The sequence below is a fragment of the Nerophis ophidion genome, linkage group LG08 (genome assembly GCF_033978795.1).
Source record: "Nerophis ophidion isolate RoL-2023_Sa linkage group LG08, RoL_Noph_v1.0, whole genome shotgun sequence".
Taxonomy (NCBI): domain Eukaryota; kingdom Metazoa; phylum Chordata; class Actinopteri; order Syngnathiformes; family Syngnathidae; genus Nerophis; species Nerophis ophidion.
The window spans coordinates 64,918,426-64,937,806 of NC_084618.1; the positions used below are offsets into that span (position 1 = coordinate 64,918,426).

The following is a 19,381-nucleotide window of genomic DNA, read 5'->3' on the forward strand; positions in this document are numbered from 1 at the left end:
TTCCCCGTGCCCTCCTACCGGTCGGACGTGCCCGAAACACCTCCCTAGGGATGTGTTCGGGTGGCCTCCTGACCAGATGACCGAACCACCTCATCTGACTCCTCTCGATCTGGAGGAGCAGCAGCTTTACTTTGAGTTCCCCCCGGATGGCAGAGCTTCTCACCCTATATCTAAGGGAGAGCCCCGCCACACGGCGGAGGAAACTAATTTCGGCCGCTTGTACCTGTGATCTTGTCCTTTCGGTCATAACCCAAAGCTCATGACCATAGGTGAGGATGGGAACGTAGATCGACCACGTGTTTAAAATTGGCTTTCCACATTTTGGAACGTGGCCTGCCACATAATTTTTATGTATTTGGCCAACGAAAGGCTGAAAAATAAAGTACTTTCTGCCCCTAAGTATTTTTTCTTTCACCTTTGACAGACACATGTACTGCATGCAGTTGTATATAGATAGATAGATAGATAGATAGATAGATAGATAGAACTTCCAGCTCTGCTCCTTATTCACCACAACGGATGGATACAGCTTCTGCATTACTGAAGACGCCGCGCCGATCCGCCTGGCAATCTCACGATCCACTCTTCCCTCACTCGTGAACAAGACTCCGAGGTACTTGAACTCCTCCAATGGGGCAAGGTCTCCTCCCCAACCCGGAGATGGCACTCCACCCTTTTCCGGGCGAGAACCATGGACTTGGACGTGCTGATTTTAATCCCAGTCGCTTCACACTCGGCTGCGAACTGATCCAGTGAGAGCTGAAGATCATGGCCAGATGAAGCCATCAGAACCACATCATCAGCAAAAAGCAGAGACCTAATTCTGCAGCCACCAAACCGGATCCCCTCAACGCCTCGACTGCGCGTAGAAATTCTGTCCATAAAAGTTATGAACAGAATCGGTGACAAAGGACAGCCTTGGCGGAGTCCAACCCTCACTGGAAACGGGTCCGATTTACTTTATATATATATATATATATATATATATATATATATATATATATATATACACACATACACACACACATAATGCCAAAAAAATAATCATTGTACGTGCATCAAAGCGTGTGAAGACCGGTCATTTATATGCACATGCTGAATATGTAACGTATTTTAACGGTGAACATAATGTCGTCATCAATGTGTTTACTTTTGGGTTGTCGCCCTGCCACAAGAGGGCGACACGCGGTTGCCTAGCAACGACAGATAAACTCAAGTTCTTCCATCTTGTCGACTACACATATCGTTTTTTTTAGTGTTTGTTGCTCCCACGAAACTTCTAGTAACACTTACGTCGAGTTGGAATCGAGTGTGAGCCCCCACAAGACAGAATGAGCGCCGGGCGGCCATCAGAAGGAGCAGGCTGCGTCACCTGGTGGGGCTTCAGTCCTGCACGAGACCTCGTCAATACAGGTGGTTAAAGCTTTTACTGTTTTTGGTGACTCTTCTAAATGTTTTGTATACGATACATTTGGTATATAAATATATATATGGAGTGTTGAAAAAAGTAAAGTAGCATTTTATAACAATTTAACAAAGAGAAATTACTTACCGTTCAATGGCCCCTTAAAAACAGCACCAATTGTTTGGGATTAACTCTCGCGAGAATTTCATGATCGATTAAAACATTTAAAAAAATAAAAGCCCAGTCTAATAAAAGTATTTGAATTGGTATAATAATTTGTTGATATAAAACTGGATACAAGTAGAAAATAATAAAATAGAACAAATCTTGATTGTCCACCGAGGTAGAAATTTGTCTTTGGCTCACCAACACGAGACAGACAGCACTAAAAACAACCATTGCCAATAACAATAGGAAGGAATAAAATTAAAAGTATCACTTTGTCGAAATTTAAATAGCAATGGCGTTTGGTATACAATATCATTCATTTGCAATTCCAGCAATTTGTATACCTCTTATTTACTATTTTTATTCCAATTGTAGTTTTTTATTTTTAGTCTTATTGTAATATTTTTTCTATTTTGTTTCCATTTATACCCCCATTATTTACTTTTTAAATTTGATCTCAATTCTGTACACTGCTGCTGGAATTTTTATTTTCCTGAGGGAACTCTCTTGAAGGAGTCAATAAAGTACTATCTATCTATGTATCTATCTATCTATCTATCAATCAAAAGTGGACTTCTATTTTTGCAGGTGTACCTAAATCCCAGTTCAGCACATATTCCGTACAATTGACCACTAAATGGTAACACCCGAATAAGTTTTTCAACGTGTTTAAGTCGGGGTCCACGTTAATCAATTCATGGTACAAATATATACTATCAGCATAATACAGTCATCACACAGGTTAATCATCATAGTATATACATTGAATTATTTACATCATTTACAACCCAGGGGGTGGGATGAGGAGCTTTGGTTGATATCATGAAAACAATATTTTAGAAAAGCTAAATCATTAATAAAACTAATGAGTAGGGTAATATCTTACGAAATTATACAACAAAATACAAGATGAATTAAAAAAAATGTTTATTAAAATGTATTCACAAAATTCAAAATGTGAAAAACAATTTAGTGATTATGATATTTAAAAAAAAAAAAAAAAAAAAGTTGTGTTCCTTTAGAACAAATGTGTCCAAAGTGCGGCCCGTGGGCCATTTGTGGCCCCCGGCCCATTCTAAAAAATACTATAATACAAATTTAAAACATAAAAGAGAGTAATAAAAGAGTAAACAGTGACATGTAACAAGAAAAAGTTGCAATGTTGACACTAATAACACAAAGCTGCCATGCGGACTGTTATTGACCTGCTGAAGGCTCCAATTACTTCACTGGAACAATTTCACTTTCAAATATTTTGGGGGGATAATATTGCATATTTTGTGCGAAACAAAGTTTTCTTTTATAAAAAGGGCATCAAAAAAACAAAAAAGTATGAAAAAAATTATAAAATCTTATAATCAATAGATCTACAGACTTAAGCGTTAAAGGTAAAAAAATATAAATATACATTTGGCTTAATTTCAACACTTATTCTTTTTTTATTGTTATGAATTATTGACCTACTTAGGGTTCCAATTACTTCACGTCAAATATTCCACTTTGAAATGTTTTGGGGGAAAATGTTGCATAGTTTGTGTGTTTGCCATATAAATAAGGGTTTTGACATAAGGGCCATAAACATAAAAAACAAAATTTAAATAAATGTTATAACGACAGAAAGACCTGAAGTTGATCTCGAGATTCAAGCGTTAAATGACAAAAATAATAATTTATGACTTATTTCTAACATTTTTATGACTGAGACCCTTCTGGAGACCGGGGACCAAACTTGAGGAAAGCCATAAAGGTAAAAAAACAACTATTTTATAGCTTTTAAAAAAGAAAAATATCAAAATGGCCCCCGCATACTTTGATTTTCCAGTTTGCGGCCTTCAGTGGAAAAAGTTGGGACACCCCTGTTTTAGAACAAAAATAATTGGACCAGCTTCCTGACAAAAATACTAAATCCCACTTTTAGAAAATCTTTCATAGTTCTTCTAGAATGAGTACTGGGCAGGAGTCCCAACTCTTTTGTCCATATAACAAACATTCTCTACCTGTCTTCAGGTCCAGTGAGACGTGACCGGGAAGTCAACCTTTTACTGGTTGGAAGTGGAGATCCGAGACATATCCTGAAGTCTGTTGCTGGTCTGAGGGAGGAGGAGGTCCTTCATGTGAGACTCTAGGGTGTGAGCCGTCTAAAAGAGGAACGACACAATGACGCAAACGTAAATGTGTTTGATTGCAGGTCTGGGTGCTTGAAAGCAGCATGGAGGTGGTGGCCAGACAGATGCTGCTGCTCTACATTGCACTGACCCCCCAGGAAATGATGGGACTTAACGGTATAGGCGTGTTTTGCTCCCCGAGTTAAGTCGAATGGCAGTTTCATGTGAGTATTTTCCACTTTCAGAGAAGACAGAGGTGTTCTTGGAGTTGTTTGGCAACAGCGTGATCCGCAGTCAGACGGAGGACACTTTGAAACGTGCGGCGTCGCAGCTGTCGCTCCACATCAACGACACCATGGAGTCAGACATGCATCCTTGCTTGGACGCATCCCTTCTCAAGGTGCTCTCGTCAGCCTCTTTGAACGGTTTTGCAAGTTACCCACTCTTGTCCAAATGTGTCTAGTTCAGGGAGCGGGATGAACTGGTGAGGATTTTTAAATCCTGGGTGCAGCCTGTTATGTCGTCTGCTCCGATCTCCATCTCCAAAGCATGGGATTACAGAGTGAGGCAGCACCTTGGGACACGCTACGACTCCAAGAGGGGCTGCTTCGACTGGGACCTCATGATGAAGCTACACGAGAAAGGGGTACTGCATATTAATTCATTGTTCCAAATGGGGTCTAATCTTCTAACTGTGCGAGGTCAAAAGGTCATTGACCAATTAAGAGTGTGTCCTAGGATGTGTATTCTTGGCATGTGAGTCCCATTATTGTCTGTAAGGCAGTGGTTCTTAACCTGGGTTCGATCGAACCCTAGGGGTTCGGTGAGTTGGCCTTAGGGGTTCGGCGGAGGTCAAAACACACCCAACTCATCGTATGAATACAAACTTCTCCCTATCGGCGTATTACGGATACGGCAACAGCTGAAAGATTTGCAGGTGTGTAATTTGTTGTAAGTTTATGCACTGTGTTGGTTTTGTTGTTTGAACAAGGTGATGTTCATGCACGGTTCATTTTGTGCACCAGTAAAAAAAAAAAATTGTCACACTTTAGTATGGGGAACATATTCACCATTAATTAGTTGCTTGTTATCATGCAAATTAGTAACATATTGGCTCCTAACTAGTCATTAATAAGTACTTATTAATGCCTTATTCAGCATGGCCTTATTATAACCCTAACCAAATAACTCTGAATTAAGTCTTTGTTACTTAGAATATGTTCCCCTATAGTGTCCAAATAACTCTAAATTAAGTCTTTGTTTCTTAGACTAGGTTCCCCAAGTTTCCAAATAACTCTAAATTAAGTCTTTGTTACTTAGAATATGTTCCCCATACTAAAGTGTTACCAAAAACATATAACTTTGTCTTGAATTTGAAAAAAAAAAAACATTTTATTTTTCACTAAAGAAGGGTTCGGTGAATGAGCATATGAAACTGCTGGGGTTCGGTACCTCCAACAAGGTTAAGAACCACTGCTCTAAGGGTAGTGTTGGTTCAACTCAGAGGCTGAAACCTGAGGTATAAACAATATGTACGCTCCTGATTGGAAATACCGTATTTTTCAAACTATCAGTCGCAGTTTTTTTCATAGTTTGGCCGTGGGTGCGACTTATACTCAGGAGTGACTTATGTGTGAAATTATTAACACATTACCGTAAAATATCAAATAATATTATTTAGCTCATTCACGTAAGAGACTAGACGTATAAGGTTTATCGATTAGGTCTGACAGATTGTTTGGTAAACGTATAGCATGTTCTATATGTTATAGTTATTTGAATGACTCTTACCGTAATATGTTACGTTAACATACCAGGCACCTTCTCAGTTGGTTATTTATGCGTCATATAACGTACACTTATTCAGCCTGTTGTTCACTATTCTTTATTTATTTTAAATTGCCTTTCAAATGTCTATTCTTGGTGTTGGGTTTTATCAAATAAATTTCCCCCAAAATGCGACTTATACTCCAGTGCGACGTATATATGTTTTTTTTCCTTCTTTATTACGCATTTTCAGCAGGTGCGACTTATACTCCGGAGCGACTTATACTCCGAAAAATATGTTATACAAAACTTGGTGTTTTGAAATAAGAGCTCTCTTTCGGCTCGCAAGCACAGATGCAAGTAACAAGCATCCCCGCCACTGGTTGAGGTAACAAGTCACTGCAAACCCTGTGAGATCCGACCAAAACATTACGGCCCGTATTCTTTAAGATCCTGAGGATGCTCGCAGAGCGCTACCTAACTTAACTTAAAAGTTCCTAGTAAGGAATCTTAGCTTCGGAGTGATTCCAGAACATTCTCAGAGAACTCTGACCCAGGAAGGGAGAGAAACTCCTAGCTTAGTGAGGTGTGGTTGACCCTGTTGCTAGGCATTAGTCATCATTTCAAAAGCTGTGTTTGGTAGATTCTAAAAGCTTGATTAAAACAAATATATACTTTTGTTAATGAACAAAAGATGGACACTCAAATCGATACACTTAGCGGAATCTAAAGACTGTAATTGTAAAATATATTTCACATAAAATAAAATATCCGTTAAATATATATTTAGCTGTACTTTACAATGATCATACAAATTCTGTGAAAAAGGAGGCCCACTTAGGTGTACAGTATTCACTATTCAAAGAATATATATTTTTTCGCTCAACAATTGACATGCTGGTCATTTTTGCACTTTCAACATTTCAACTCAATTTGGTATATAAGAGGGTAAAATGGTGAGGCTTTCTTTCATCTATGTGATTGCTGACCGCCTAATAAGAAGCAGTGTTGGTTTACTTTCATTTCGGGTGGTATTGCCCTGTGCCGTTGGGTTGGAGAAGTCAGTGCATCGCTAATGAGATCAACCACAAACATGATTCTGCACGATCCAATCTGAAGCGTTTCATTAATTCACTGTCATGCAGTGTTTGGAGAATATATCTCCGGCCTCTTCCGTTCATTAAACGACTGTAGTTGCTGGTAGTGCAATTTATTGCAATGTTTTTTAACCATCGTTGGCCCCGAGAGGGCCGTCAAAAACTATGTTTCCCAGCTTTGGTCCGTATGGGCCGCAGTGGTACTCAGTTATGGTGCACTTTTCACGGTTCTTAAGCACAAATATTATGACTAAAATGGTAATGCTGTTATTTAATATGAATTTTAATTTTGTTGACGGTTTATATCAGAAACATATATCATGATTACTATTTGTTATCAATGTAGTTAGAATTTATTTTAGCACAACAGTTTGTAAATTGTCAGAAATGATTGCAATAAACGTAATTTTTTTTATTAGTTCATATGATGTTTATTTAAAAACATATATATAATTTATTTTTTATTTAGTTAGAATATTATTTTAGCACTGTGTAATTTTATGTAAATGTATTTTTCATCATTTTTTATGAAACCCGTCTTTTGCAGGATATTTCATTAGTATTTATTTTTGTAATCAGCCTGACATAAGCCTTGATAATAATAAGCTTTGGGATTACCACAAGGTTTCATAACATTTGACAAGGTTCTAAACCAGTGGTTCTTAACCGTGTTGAAGGTATTGAACCCTACGAGTTTCATATGCGCATTCACCAAACCCTTCTTTAGTGAAAAATAAAATGTTTTTTTTTTCAAATTCAAGACAAAGTTATGCGTTTTTGGTAACACTTTAATATGGGGAACATATTCTAAGTAACAAAGACTTAATTTACAGTTATTTGGAAACTAGGGGAACCTATTCTAAGTAACAAAGACTTAATTCAGAGTTATTTGGTTAGGGTTAGGGTCAGGGCTAGAGGGTTAGGGTTATAATAAGGCCATGCCGAATAAGGCATTAATAAGTACTTAATAATGACTAGTTAGGAGCCAATATGTTACTAATTTGCATGATAATAAGCAACTAATTAATGGTGAATATGTTCCCCATACTAAAGTGTGACAATTTTTTTTTTTACTGGTGCACAAAATGAACCGTGCATGAACATCACCTTGTTCAAACAACAAAACCAACACAGTGCATAAACTTACAACAAATTACACACCTGCAAATCTTTCAGCTGTTGCCGTATCCGTAATACGCCGATAGGGAGAAGTTTGTATTCATACGATGAGTCAGGTGTGTTTTGACCTCCGCCGAACCCCTAAGGCCGACTCACCGAACCCCTAGGGTTCGATCGAACCCAGGTTAAGAACCACTGTTCTAAACTATAAAGTAGGTTGGATGTAATTATTGAATACGATTAAAATCAAGAGTAATTTTACTAATTCAGTGTTAACACTTGAGTTCGGCCCTTAGGTCAAAAGGTTAAGAACTCCAGCCTATTGTATTGTTTTTGCCCATTATTACCTAATTAAAAGGTTGTTTTATTTTTAGAAGGCATCTTACATGTTAAAAGTGTGTATTTTTTTGGGGGGGGGATTAGTGGGCAAACACCAATAAATGACATTTATGTTATATACGGGTGATTTGAGTTAAGAGCTCTACCACATAACTAATTAAGCTTGTGAGTTGAGGTACTGTAGAGTAATATCTTGTTCAAACATGCAATAATTAAACATTTGTAACCAACTTTATAATGCTCCAAACACACATGCTGGACACCCTGTTTGTGACACTATGTCTTGATGATGTGACCACAGTGTAGTGTCATCAACAAGCAGCAGTACATGCGGTGGAGAGATTGCGGCCAGGCCTTTGAACTAAGAGAGGGGGTCTACCAAATAACCAACCCGAGCCTGCTGTCTCTGCGTGTCTTCAACCAAAGAGTCGACCGAGTGGCCCTGAGAGGCTACTGGGGAGACATTGTGTCCAGTCCGTACATCTCCTTTGGCATTGAAACTGAAGACCAAAACTTGCTGAAGACGCAGAACGGGCAGCACATGAAGGTAAAAAAAAAGGTCATAAGCATCATTCCATACCCATGTTGCATTCTTTTCTTTTGTATCCGCAGACAGCCCAGGACATCTCCTTTGCAAATGTGCAGAAATTGCTGCAATCTTTGTCCAGAAGACTGGAAGGTCCTCTGATTCCTCAGTCAAGCGCAAAGGAGGAAAAATCACACACAACTAGTGACCATAAACTTGTCACCATCAATGGTATAAAGATCAGGCATGATGACAACAAGCACTCCAGGCCTGTTTAGTCAGTGTGGTTCATCATGTGTTGTTTTTTTGTTTTTATCAGACCTGATGCGTCTCAATCGCGTTTCTGTCAACTTCCTGCCTTTGGATTCCCTTCAGAAGATGCCCAACAAAGGGAAATACGCCCATTTCTTCAATATAGTCTACATTTCCACCAGGTGACAAATACACACTCGCCTGCCGGACAAAATATTCAATACCACTGAAAACATGAAGAAGAGTATTTTCACATTATTTTCTTTAGAAAGAAGATTTTTTTAGTACAGGACTTGTAACAGGTACCTAATGAAATGGTTCGTGAGCATGTTATCTACTAGGGGTGTGGGAAAAAATCAATTCAAATACGAATCGAATCGAATATGTTGTGCAATTCAGAATCAATTCTCATTTTTAAAAAATCTTTTTTAAATTTTTTTTTGTATTTTAATTTATTTTTTTCTTTATCAACCCAACAAACCACTACACAGCAATACCATAACAATGCAATCCAATTCCAAAACCAAACCTGACCCAGCAACACTCAGAACTGCAATAAGCAGAGCAATTGAGAAGACACAAACACGACACAGAACAAACCAAAAGTAGTGAAACAAAAATGAATATTATCAACAACAGTATCAATATTAGTCATAATTTCAGCATAGCGGTGATTAAAAATCCCTCATTGACATTATTATTACACATTTATAAAAATAAAAAAAAGAACAATAGTGTCACAGTGGCTTACACTTGCATCGCATCTCATAAGCTTGACAACACACTGTGTCCAATATTTTCACGAAGATAAAATAAGTCATATTTTTGGTTCGTTTAATAGTTAAAACAAATTTACATTATTGCAATCAGTTGATAAAACATTGTCTTTTACAATTATAAAAGCCTTTTTTTTATTTTTTAAATGTACTACTCTGCTTGCATGTCAGCAGACTGGTGTAGATCCTGCTGAAATCCTATGTATTGAATGAATACAGAATCGTTTTGAATCGAGAATCGGAAAAAAAAATCGATATATTATCGAATCGTGACTCCAAGAATCGATATTGAATCGAATCGTGGGACACCCAAAGATTCACAGTCCTATTATATACTATAATTGTGCATCCCAACATTTGAATCACAGTGCTGCAGTATGCTGCTGACTATGCTGTTTCTGTGCCCTTTTGAAAGCTTCGCGCACCATTTGAGCCCAAAAATCAAGCAGATTGCAGCACCAGACGCTGTGCTTGTTGTGGAGTTGGCCAAGTAAGGTTTAATTCCCACCCCGCTCCCAATAGCTTGTTACCATGGTGACAACACACAAAAAAATATTTTTACATGTGCTGCTTTTGAACCTCAGGTATATTTTGGACCTGAACAAAGAGCAAGAAGCGGGCTTTGCCGAGCGAGTGTCCAGCATGTGTACGGATGCTGGATTCCAACTGTGTCGTGAAGCAACTAGAGATGACGTCCATGCTGTCTTCATCCCACAGAAAGACATTGCATAGGAGATTAGAGATGTGTGTTTACCTGCACTCTTCTGTCAAATACTATTTCACACCACAAGAGAGGAATACAACCGTGTAACTGCATGCCACACAGTCATTTATTCATGTCATTTGGTACAACACTGCGTAGACCTTGCCTTCATGAGGGTGTGGACTCACTTCCAGCGTCCTCCAACCTTCCCTTTACCGTGCACCTTTTTGCTTTGGGACAAGAGAACATCTTTGAGCGTACAGTGTGTGTGCATGTGTGTGGGCCTTTCACTGGAGTACCACATGAAGATGGACTCACAACTTTTGAGCGTGGTGGATTCTGTTCAGGAGGACGTTGATCTGGAAAAGAGCAGAAGATACGTAAGAGCATCCAACAAAAGTTTTTGTTAAAGTCTCTAAAGCTGAGCTGGCCAAATATTTTGACTCGGGGGCCACATTGAAAGAAAAAATGTGTGAAGTGAATTATATTTATATAGCGCTTTTTCTCTTAGTGACTCAAAGCGCTTTTACATAGTGAAACCCAATATCTAAGTTACATTTAAACCAGTGTGGGTGGCACTGGGAGCAGGTAGGTAAAGTGTCTTGCCCAAGGACACAACGGCAGTGACTAGGATGGCGGAAGCGGGGATCGAACCTGGAACCCTCAAGTTGCTGGCACAGCCGCTCTACCAACCGAGCTGTTCCGCCCCAGTATAGCTTGACCCCCTGCGTCTGGGGGGCCAATGTCTATGTGTATAAATCATATCAAAGTCACAATGTCCGATAAAATTGAAAAAAAAGTAATGACAGACCACCATCAAAAAACGTAATGGATTTTTACCGTTTTTTTGATGAATGGGACACCTAAAATGTACATTAAAATAAAGAAAGTTGGAATTTACAATATTAATTATGAATAATAAAACACGTAATATTAACAACATATGAACATTGCTCCTCTTTTACTTCTCAGACCAGCTCCTCATTAGTTGTGTATCTTTTACAATAAAGTAAAACACAACAAAAATGTAACAAACAGCAACATATGAATGCAAAGGGTAATAAAAACCTAAAATATGATAAATTATCACTTTTATGCAGAAATTTGTTGTAAAAATGAGCTTTCGCATCTGTTCCTAACACATGCGTTTCGGGCTGTCTGCTCGGTAAACAAACCCTGCCCACTCTGCTTTGTTCCTCATCAGAGCTGCTGTGACGTAGTTTACCGTAATAACTGGTATAACACTCAAAAGCGCAGATTTCAACCATTGAAATACTTTCTATAGTTCAAGATTTACGGTAATTTAAAAACAGCATAGCACATCATAATGGCGGGTACAGTTTTGATGTTAAAGGTCTAAAAAAAAGTTATGTAGAACGTCCGGCGGGCCGGATTGAAAATCCTAATGGGCCACATTTTGCCCAGGTCTGCTTTAAAAGGACGATTCATGAGCTGTAGCTCCCCAGTGTTATTAGCAATTATCGTATTTTTCGGACTATAAGTTGCAGTTTTTTTCATAGTTTGGCCGGGGGTACGACTTATACTCAGGAGCGACTTATGTGTGAAATGATTAACACATTACCGTAAAATATCAAATAATATTATTTAGCTCATTCACGTAAGAGACTAGACGTATAAGATTTCATGGGATTTAGCAATTAGGAGTGACAGATTGTTTGGTAAACGTATAGCATGTTCTATATGTTATAGTTATTTGAATGACTCTGACCATAATATGTTACGTTAACATACCAGGCACCTTCTCAGTTGGTTATTTATGCGTCATACAACATACACTTATTCAGCTTGTTGTTCACTATTCTTTTTTTAATTTTAAATTGCCTTTCAAATGTCTATTCTTGGTGTTGGGTTTTACCAAATTAATTTCCCCCAAAACTGCGAGTTATACTCCAGTGCGACTTATATATGTTTTTTTCCTTCTTTATTATGCATTTTCAGCAGGTCCGACTTACACTCCGAAAAATACGGTACTTTTTTACCTGGTTATATAAAAGGAAAATGAATTAAATGAAAATTCTGACTGAGCTGCACAGGCACTTTAGCTCCATTTTATAGTTATGGTATGAATCACACCATCAAAAACTCAAACATTACAAAGTGAGATTTTTATTAATTTAAATAAACAATGTTAATAAATTTTAAGATCTTTCAAACTCATATTTAAGGCTTAAGGTTTTAAGGCCTTAAATTCAAATTATTGGATTTTATCGTGACCTCTATGGAAAGTCAAATTCAAGGACCCAGATTTCCCTCGCCCGGACGCGGGTCACCAAGGTTCCCATTTGGAGTCAGGCCCAGAGGTGGGGCTTGATGGCGAGCGCCTGGTCACCTCGCTGAAAGGAAGGAGCCTGAGCTGGTGCGCGAGGTGGAGAAGTTCCGGCTAGATCTAGTCAGATACACTTGTTGCTCATCCGCAACAAGAGTCTTGTCCAAAAGGTAAAAGTGATATACAATGTTCATTAAATAGTATTTTGCATTTTGTTTTCTACATGTAAAATGTGTTTTGTGTCAATATGTTTGAGTGTCTGGAACAGATTAATTTAATATAAATCAAAAGTCTGCAGGGGAGGTCATGAAATTTTTTGTTGATTAGTGTTTTGTTTTTTTACATTAGCATTGATCAATGACAATGGAGTGAACATAGATATCGATTCGAGTAGTAGCTGTGTGTGAATGAGGCACACAGCTGCGTTAATATTTTCAAGCCAAATAGTTCAGGAATTTTTCTCCAGCTACACCAAATAACATTGCAGTAACTCCACTTTTTAGTTAGCTTTATTATGCCTTCCATGCAGCAGTGTGCCATGGAAGTGAGAATGAACATCACAAAAAGCTCAGTGGAGGAAAAACAACCACGATTTGTTCCCTATTTCATGACGATTGCGACCGTGATTAAAGATAAAAGTAATAATGTTTATGAAATCTAGGGTGGTTATTTACACTGTGCCGTTACAAAAACCTGCAGGGGAAGAGGAGGTCATTGTTTTCGTCTAGCCTGGGATAATATTGAAAAAAGGTCGAAATGACTGAAAGACAACAGTCTGTTTTTTATTGTTTCATTTTTTTCTTGATTTTAATCTTATTTGTTTTTTTTTGTCGTTTGTGTGTTCAGTGTACAGTATGGGTAAATTAGGAGATGATTTATTAATATTTTAGGTAGAGGTATTTTAGAGTATTGCACAATAAAAAGGGACCACTAGAACCAGCTTAATTCAAAACATAAATGTACACAAAATATATTTCATTTATATAGTTGTTTGTGGATCTTTGGCCAGGAAAATGTTGAAAAGCCCTGAGTTGAATGATTTCTTGTGGAAATAAAATATTTTGTCGTTCAAGCTGGTTGTTGTCAGACATTTTGGAACACATTCGAAAAACCGAGTCATAAAATAATTAAATGGGAGATGTGTACTCACTTTTTTGAGATACTACATACAGTACATGAATAATAAATGAGAATAGGTCAAAAGTGGTCTCTGAAGGGATTACCTCATACTTCTGCCTCTTCATCTTCTCGGACAGTTCAAATTTCTCAGACTCCAGCTGGTAGATCCACTCCCACATCTCCCCGGCTCTCTTTCTAAACAGAAGAGTTGCATTTGTCATGGACCTAATCCACATACACCTGCACCATCTGCATACATCATGTGTTTCTTATGAAGTTTTTGAGTAACTGAATGGACAAAACTATTGGGACGCCTGGCTAATACACTTATAGTAGTAGGAGTTGATAAAACTAAAGAAGCGGAGTGTCTCAAAACTGAGTTAGTGATAGGTGATATGATTGAAAGTGACCTCAAGCCGTCTTCCCGTAGATTGTCGATACCAAGCGGCATCTTCCTCTCAGCTAGTGTTTTGTTCTTGATCTCCCTGGCAGTTTGCTTCTTTCCTCTCTTCTGTTCTACCTGCAGCCATCACACAAGTGTACACATTACATACAGCCAAATGGACATAAAGGAGTACTATAAATATGAAATACTACTGACCTTAGCCAAGAATCCTCCAAAGTGAGCCCCCATGTTGGAGAGCACCATCTTCTTTTTGGCGTCGTCCTCTGCCCTCTTCTTGGCCTCCTCCTCCTCCTTCCTCTGCCTTTCCTCCTGCAGACGTAATTGTGAAAATGTGTTCCAGGCAACATGTCAAAGTCATCTCTGTTAATCACCGCGATCCTTGTCTGTCTGAACCGCTCCTTTTCCGCTCTCACACGCTGCTGCTCGGCTCTTTCTGCTCGGCGACTCTCCTGAAGAAAACTGATGAGCGATTCATCCTCCGTCGTCTACACATAGTTCAAGTATGTAGGAAAAAATATTACAATTCTGGCTTTGAGCCCGATCAACTCCTCCTCCTCTTTCTTCCTCTGCTCAAAGTGAACGTCAATCAGGGTTTGGAGCTCCAGAAGATCTTTCTCCATCCTCTTCCTGTGGATATCCTGTCAAGAAAAAATAACGAAGACAACAAATCAACCTATTCCTTAATCAATAATAACATTTTTGTGTGCGTATAATAAAAATAGGGAACATACATCAAAATCAACCCTCTCTCCCTCAGGGATCTTCGGGACAGCGATCTGTGTGACCATTGGCCTATCAAATAACATAACTCATCAGGTTGATACTTACACTTGGAGAGGTTTGAGACAATGATAATATTTATCCTAATTACTGTCTATATCCATACTTTTAAAATATGTTAAATGTCAATATTAGTAACATAAATGAACAATTTTATTTTTACACAGGCATTATCTTGGGTTCAACACCCCAATGAGGTCGGTTGCAGGGAGTGGCGTGGGGAGACATCCCCGCTTAGCCACTGCCTACCCACCGCGAGGTGTCCTGGCTCGGGGGCGAAACAATAGTAAACGGTGGCACCAGCTGACGACCCTGCAGCTGACCTCACAGTGCACTAAAGGAGGTGCGACAGGCAGAAAATCCAAGCAGTTAGGTCTGTACTTTTTAATAGAATTGAATCTAATTATGAACAATAAGATGAATTGCATATTCATAATTGTTTCTTATATTTTGCTGTCCCAATTTGATTACAAAAACAACTATTAATTCGAATTCTATGATGCTAAACGTTTTAAGATGTAAAAAAGGCACAATAATTATATATATATATATATATATATATATACATATATAAAAATCAAACGTTTCCGAATATGTATTATTCTGCATCTACATTGGCTATTTAAAAATGTTGTAAAAACATATAAAACAATTTAGTGTTAATACCAATACAAATTAATTAATTATATTTGTAGTATATATATTTTTTTGTTATTTAGTAAAATAAAACCTTTGAATAAAATGTGTGTACTATTTGAGGTGTAATAACAATTTCATAATTTTATAATTATACAGTAATTATGAGCTGTTATTTAAAATATAGCATATTTACACCGGCATTTGGTAGTGTTTAAAATGTTGTTTAGCTAATTTAATAATAACAATATCATTCTGTAAAAATTAAAATATGTAAATAAATATGTAAAACAATATATATACCAACCTTATAACAATAAAGCTGTTCATCAGTATATAACATCTGCTAAGAGCCGTTTAAATTAAATAAAATTCACTATTAACAGTATTTTTTTATTAAAATAATATACTTTGACATGTAAAATAATGACAATTTTATAACTGTATAATCATTGTTTCTCAGTACATATAATCTTTCAGCTGCAACAGCACTGTTTAAATCAAGTTAAAATTTTTGTTAAAATAATTTGATATTAACAATAATAATTGTATTTAAAAAACAATAAAAATACAACTTTGACATTATAAATAAATACCATTTTATTTTTGTATAATTATTACCCGTTTCTCAAAATTTAGTATATTTACACCCGCATTAGCTCGAGCTGTTTGAATTACGTTTAACATTTCAATCAGCTAATTGAATAATATTAACAATATTAATTGTAAAAAATAGATAAAACATATTGCCTCTTAATATTTTGGTTTCTTTAAGAAAAAATATTTCTATTTAAAATATAATTAAAGTTGCCTAATTTTTTGCCCCTCCTGAATAATTAAAAAAGAAAGCCAAAAATGAAGTCTAAGTATTATGCTGTGCACGTTTACTGCAAATTTGACCACAATAATAAAGATAAGTCATTTGTATTATTATTAAAATCGTAGCTTGTCAATCTTTGTAAAGAGATTCTTTGTTGTCCGATGATATTATGGGCTGTTAATAGTAATAAATTGTGATGCGCAATAGGTGTACTCACTTGTGTTTGGGCCGTTCTCCTTCAACAGAATAGGATACGAGTCAGTATTATTTTCACAGATAAAATAAGGTATGTTGTGTTTAAGATGCCTACCTCCTTCTCCTTGTTCCTCATCTTCGTCTGAAGAGTGAAAAAAAAGTTCATGTTAAAGTTAAACTACCAGTGTGAGACACACACTAGGGGTGGTGAAATTACTATCTGCATTTGACCCATCCCTTGTTCCACACCCTGAGAGGTGAGGGGAGCAGTGAGCAGCAGTGGTGGCCCTGCTCGGGAATCATTTTGATGATTTAGCCCCCAATTCCAACCCTTGATGCTGAGTGCAAAGCAGGGAGGTAATGGATCCCATTATTATTGTCTTTGGTATGACTCGGCCAGGGTTTGAACTCACAAGCTTCTAGTCTCAGGGCGGACACTCTAATCACAAGGCCACTTGCACAAAAAGTGACAGTGATCCCGAATGAACAGCACAAATTGATTCAAAGTGAAGTTCATTACCATCCTGGTGTAGTCTGGAAAAGGAAAAGAATTGGAAGAAAATGTAGCAAATGTGTGTTTAAAAGTGGAACAGTGAATTATTAGAATTGATAATAACTTACTCACCCCTGGTCTTCCAAATCTGACATTGTGACACTAAAACAGCAAAAGATTATTCATGAAATAGTGTTGGAAAATAGAAACAAATGCAGATCTTTTGTTGAAAGACAACAGTTTCAAACAAAGACCATTTGTTGTTAATGATTTGAGAATAGAAGAGATTGCAGTTGAGTCATGTCACCCTGGATAAGAGCGAGGTATTACGCGGACAATCATTCTTCTGTTTAATTTGATTTACTCCAAAGGACGTGGGATGGAGAGCTTAAAGCATTCAGCTTGCAGCTATTAACACCAGCCAGCTCTCTTATTGCCATCTAATCTACATGCATTTGGGCCCACTTGAGGGGCATCGCTCAGGTACACAACACACGGTTATGCACAACTCTAAACACACCTGAGCAGTGTAATGAGGTGCAATCCACATATATGCCCTCTGATAAAGGTCAGTTTTCTGTTAAAGGTATGCATTTATCCTTTTTGAGTAAGGAATTATATTTGGTGACAGAAATGTAAAAAAAGAAAATAGAATTTATTCAAATAAATTACTTTATTAAATTTAAGAAATCTCTGTAGATTGTCATTATGTTGAATAAAATCATTTCATAATTTTAAATAAATCATTTTTAATGGCTAATAAAACCTTTTTTTTTTGGTATTGTGTTACAATAATTGTACTTGTAAATGGTTTTATTTTATTTTCTTAAAGAGTAATACATCAAAGTCGAGGCCTGGGGGCCAGATTCAGCTCACCACATAATTTTTTGTGGCCTATGAAAGTCTGGAAATAAAAAAAAAGGAACTTCAGAAAAAATAATGTGCGTCAATAAAGCACTTCATCCTTCTTATTAATTATATCATTCTTTCAATTGTAACAGAAACATTTATTGCACTCCGTGTCTTTTAAACTTAAATCATATCTGACCAGGCAAAAAACATAATATACAGTGTATTCCAAATATATTTTGTTAAAATAAAAATATCTACGTCATCCTGACTTAAATTCAAAGTAAATTGTTTCGTCAATTTGTACATAAGTTTTTAAAATATTCAAATACATAGGGTCATCATGTGGCAACAAGTGCTAGAAAATGGATGGATTACACATTAAACGGTATGTGTATAAATACACTGTTCCAGGCGGCCCCAACTGCATGTGGCCTTTAAGTAAAACGAGTTTGACACCCCTGACTTATGGCATGCTATGACACATTGTACGACTGATTTGCAGGTGGTAATACACACAATCATTGTTTGGTGAAAAAGGGAAATACTATACCGTGCTACCATTTTTTGGTATCACATTTGTGAAAATTACAAATATGTTGATTCACTTTAGCACAACTATAGCAATATACCTCAATAATTTCCAATATAAGGTTAACGTTTGACATTGTAATGACTATACATATATAGTGAACTACTATTTAGTTCAATTAAAAAGGTACATATACTGTCATCTGCAGAAAATAGGGACAGTGATTACTGTGACGTATAATTGTCCTGATTTACTTAATGCTTTGTCTACAGATGTTGATAGTAGTAGAAAATAAATAGGGACTTTGGTGCTTTAAGATTATGGATGAAGGATGTCATAATTCCATTGGCCAACTCTGATTTATAATCAGTGCATGTCAACATGAATAAACACAAAATAAACAGAAGAGGGATTTGGCAGGGGAATTCATTTACATGTTAGGTGTTTGTGATGGCACATTCCTCTGAAGATGTTTTAACCTTTATCAGGTAAAGTATGAGCAAACGGGTCAGGCATTAAAACATCCATCAGAGGCCTTTACTGATCCAAGCAAAATGTTCACACTCCTATTTGCTGTTTTTGAAGGGACAGGCGGTAGAAAATGGATGGATTCAACTGAACAATAGGAAGCTAACCATGGTAAGCATAGCAACCGTGAATGGAGATTTTAACAAAATGAAGCAGAAAATGGCAAAAAGTTCTACATAATGGTGGATAAAGGCAAGAGAATATTGTACATACCAGTTATCCGGAGGGATGACGAGGATGTGCAGTCTGGCTGAGGTACAGCTGTTTTATAAAAGGATCTGGCGGCGGGATGACAAGAAGGGGTCGTGGAATAAAAATGAGCATGTGGATTATTGGCGGCTTTTGGGAGCTGAAGCCCCAATCTCCCCCCACCAGAGTTTGGCAGAGCGGCTCACGCACAAGGATGGGCCTGGATACTGAGCTCACAGCTGAAATAAGAAGGAAAAAAAAGGAAAAAAGACAGGTGGCAACAGCTCAGA

At 37.3% G+C, this 19,381-nt stretch overlaps 2 protein-coding genes across 3 annotated transcripts; one reads left to right on the forward strand and one right to left on the reverse strand.

Annotated features, from left to right (window-relative positions):
• Positions 1-1,178: 1,178 nt before the first annotated feature.
• On the forward strand, positions 1,179-11,612 carry LOC133558183 (dynein axonemal assembly factor 3-like). The gene is made up of 10 exons (XM_061909367.1): positions 1,179-1,413; positions 3,581-3,687; positions 3,762-3,855; positions 3,924-4,078; positions 4,142-4,324; positions 8,302-8,547; positions 8,613-8,757; positions 8,846-8,960; positions 9,970-10,044; positions 10,139-11,612. Exons 1-10 carry the CDS (start codon positions 1,332-1,334, stop codon positions 10,284-10,286), a joined length of 1,350 nt encoding a protein of 449 aa, XP_061765351.1. The 5' UTR covers positions 1,179-1,331; the 3' UTR covers positions 10,287-11,612.
• Positions 10,347-19,347, reverse strand: LOC133558184 (troponin T, slow skeletal muscle-like). Of its 2 annotated transcripts, XM_061909368.1 has the most exons (13): positions 19,116-19,347; positions 17,126-17,155; positions 17,021-17,034; positions 16,616-16,642; positions 16,523-16,541; positions 14,801-14,861; positions 14,591-14,707; positions 14,441-14,518; positions 14,265-14,378; positions 14,074-14,183; positions 13,768-13,858; positions 10,576-10,616; positions 10,347-10,487 (listed from the first exon to the last, which is right to left on the reverse strand). In XM_061909368.1, the coding sequence occupies exons 2-13, from the start codon at positions 17,146-17,148 to the stop codon at positions 10,442-10,444; spliced, it is 741 nt and encodes a 246-aa protein (XP_061765352.1). In that variant the 5' UTR covers positions 17,149-17,155; positions 19,116-19,347; the 3' UTR covers positions 10,347-10,441. The 2 variants fall into 2 exon arrangements, with proteins under 2 accessions (XP_061765352.1, XP_061765353.1); XM_061909369.1 differs by lacking the exons at positions 14,801-14,861; positions 19,116-19,347.
• Positions 19,348-19,381: the final 34 nt, after the last annotated feature.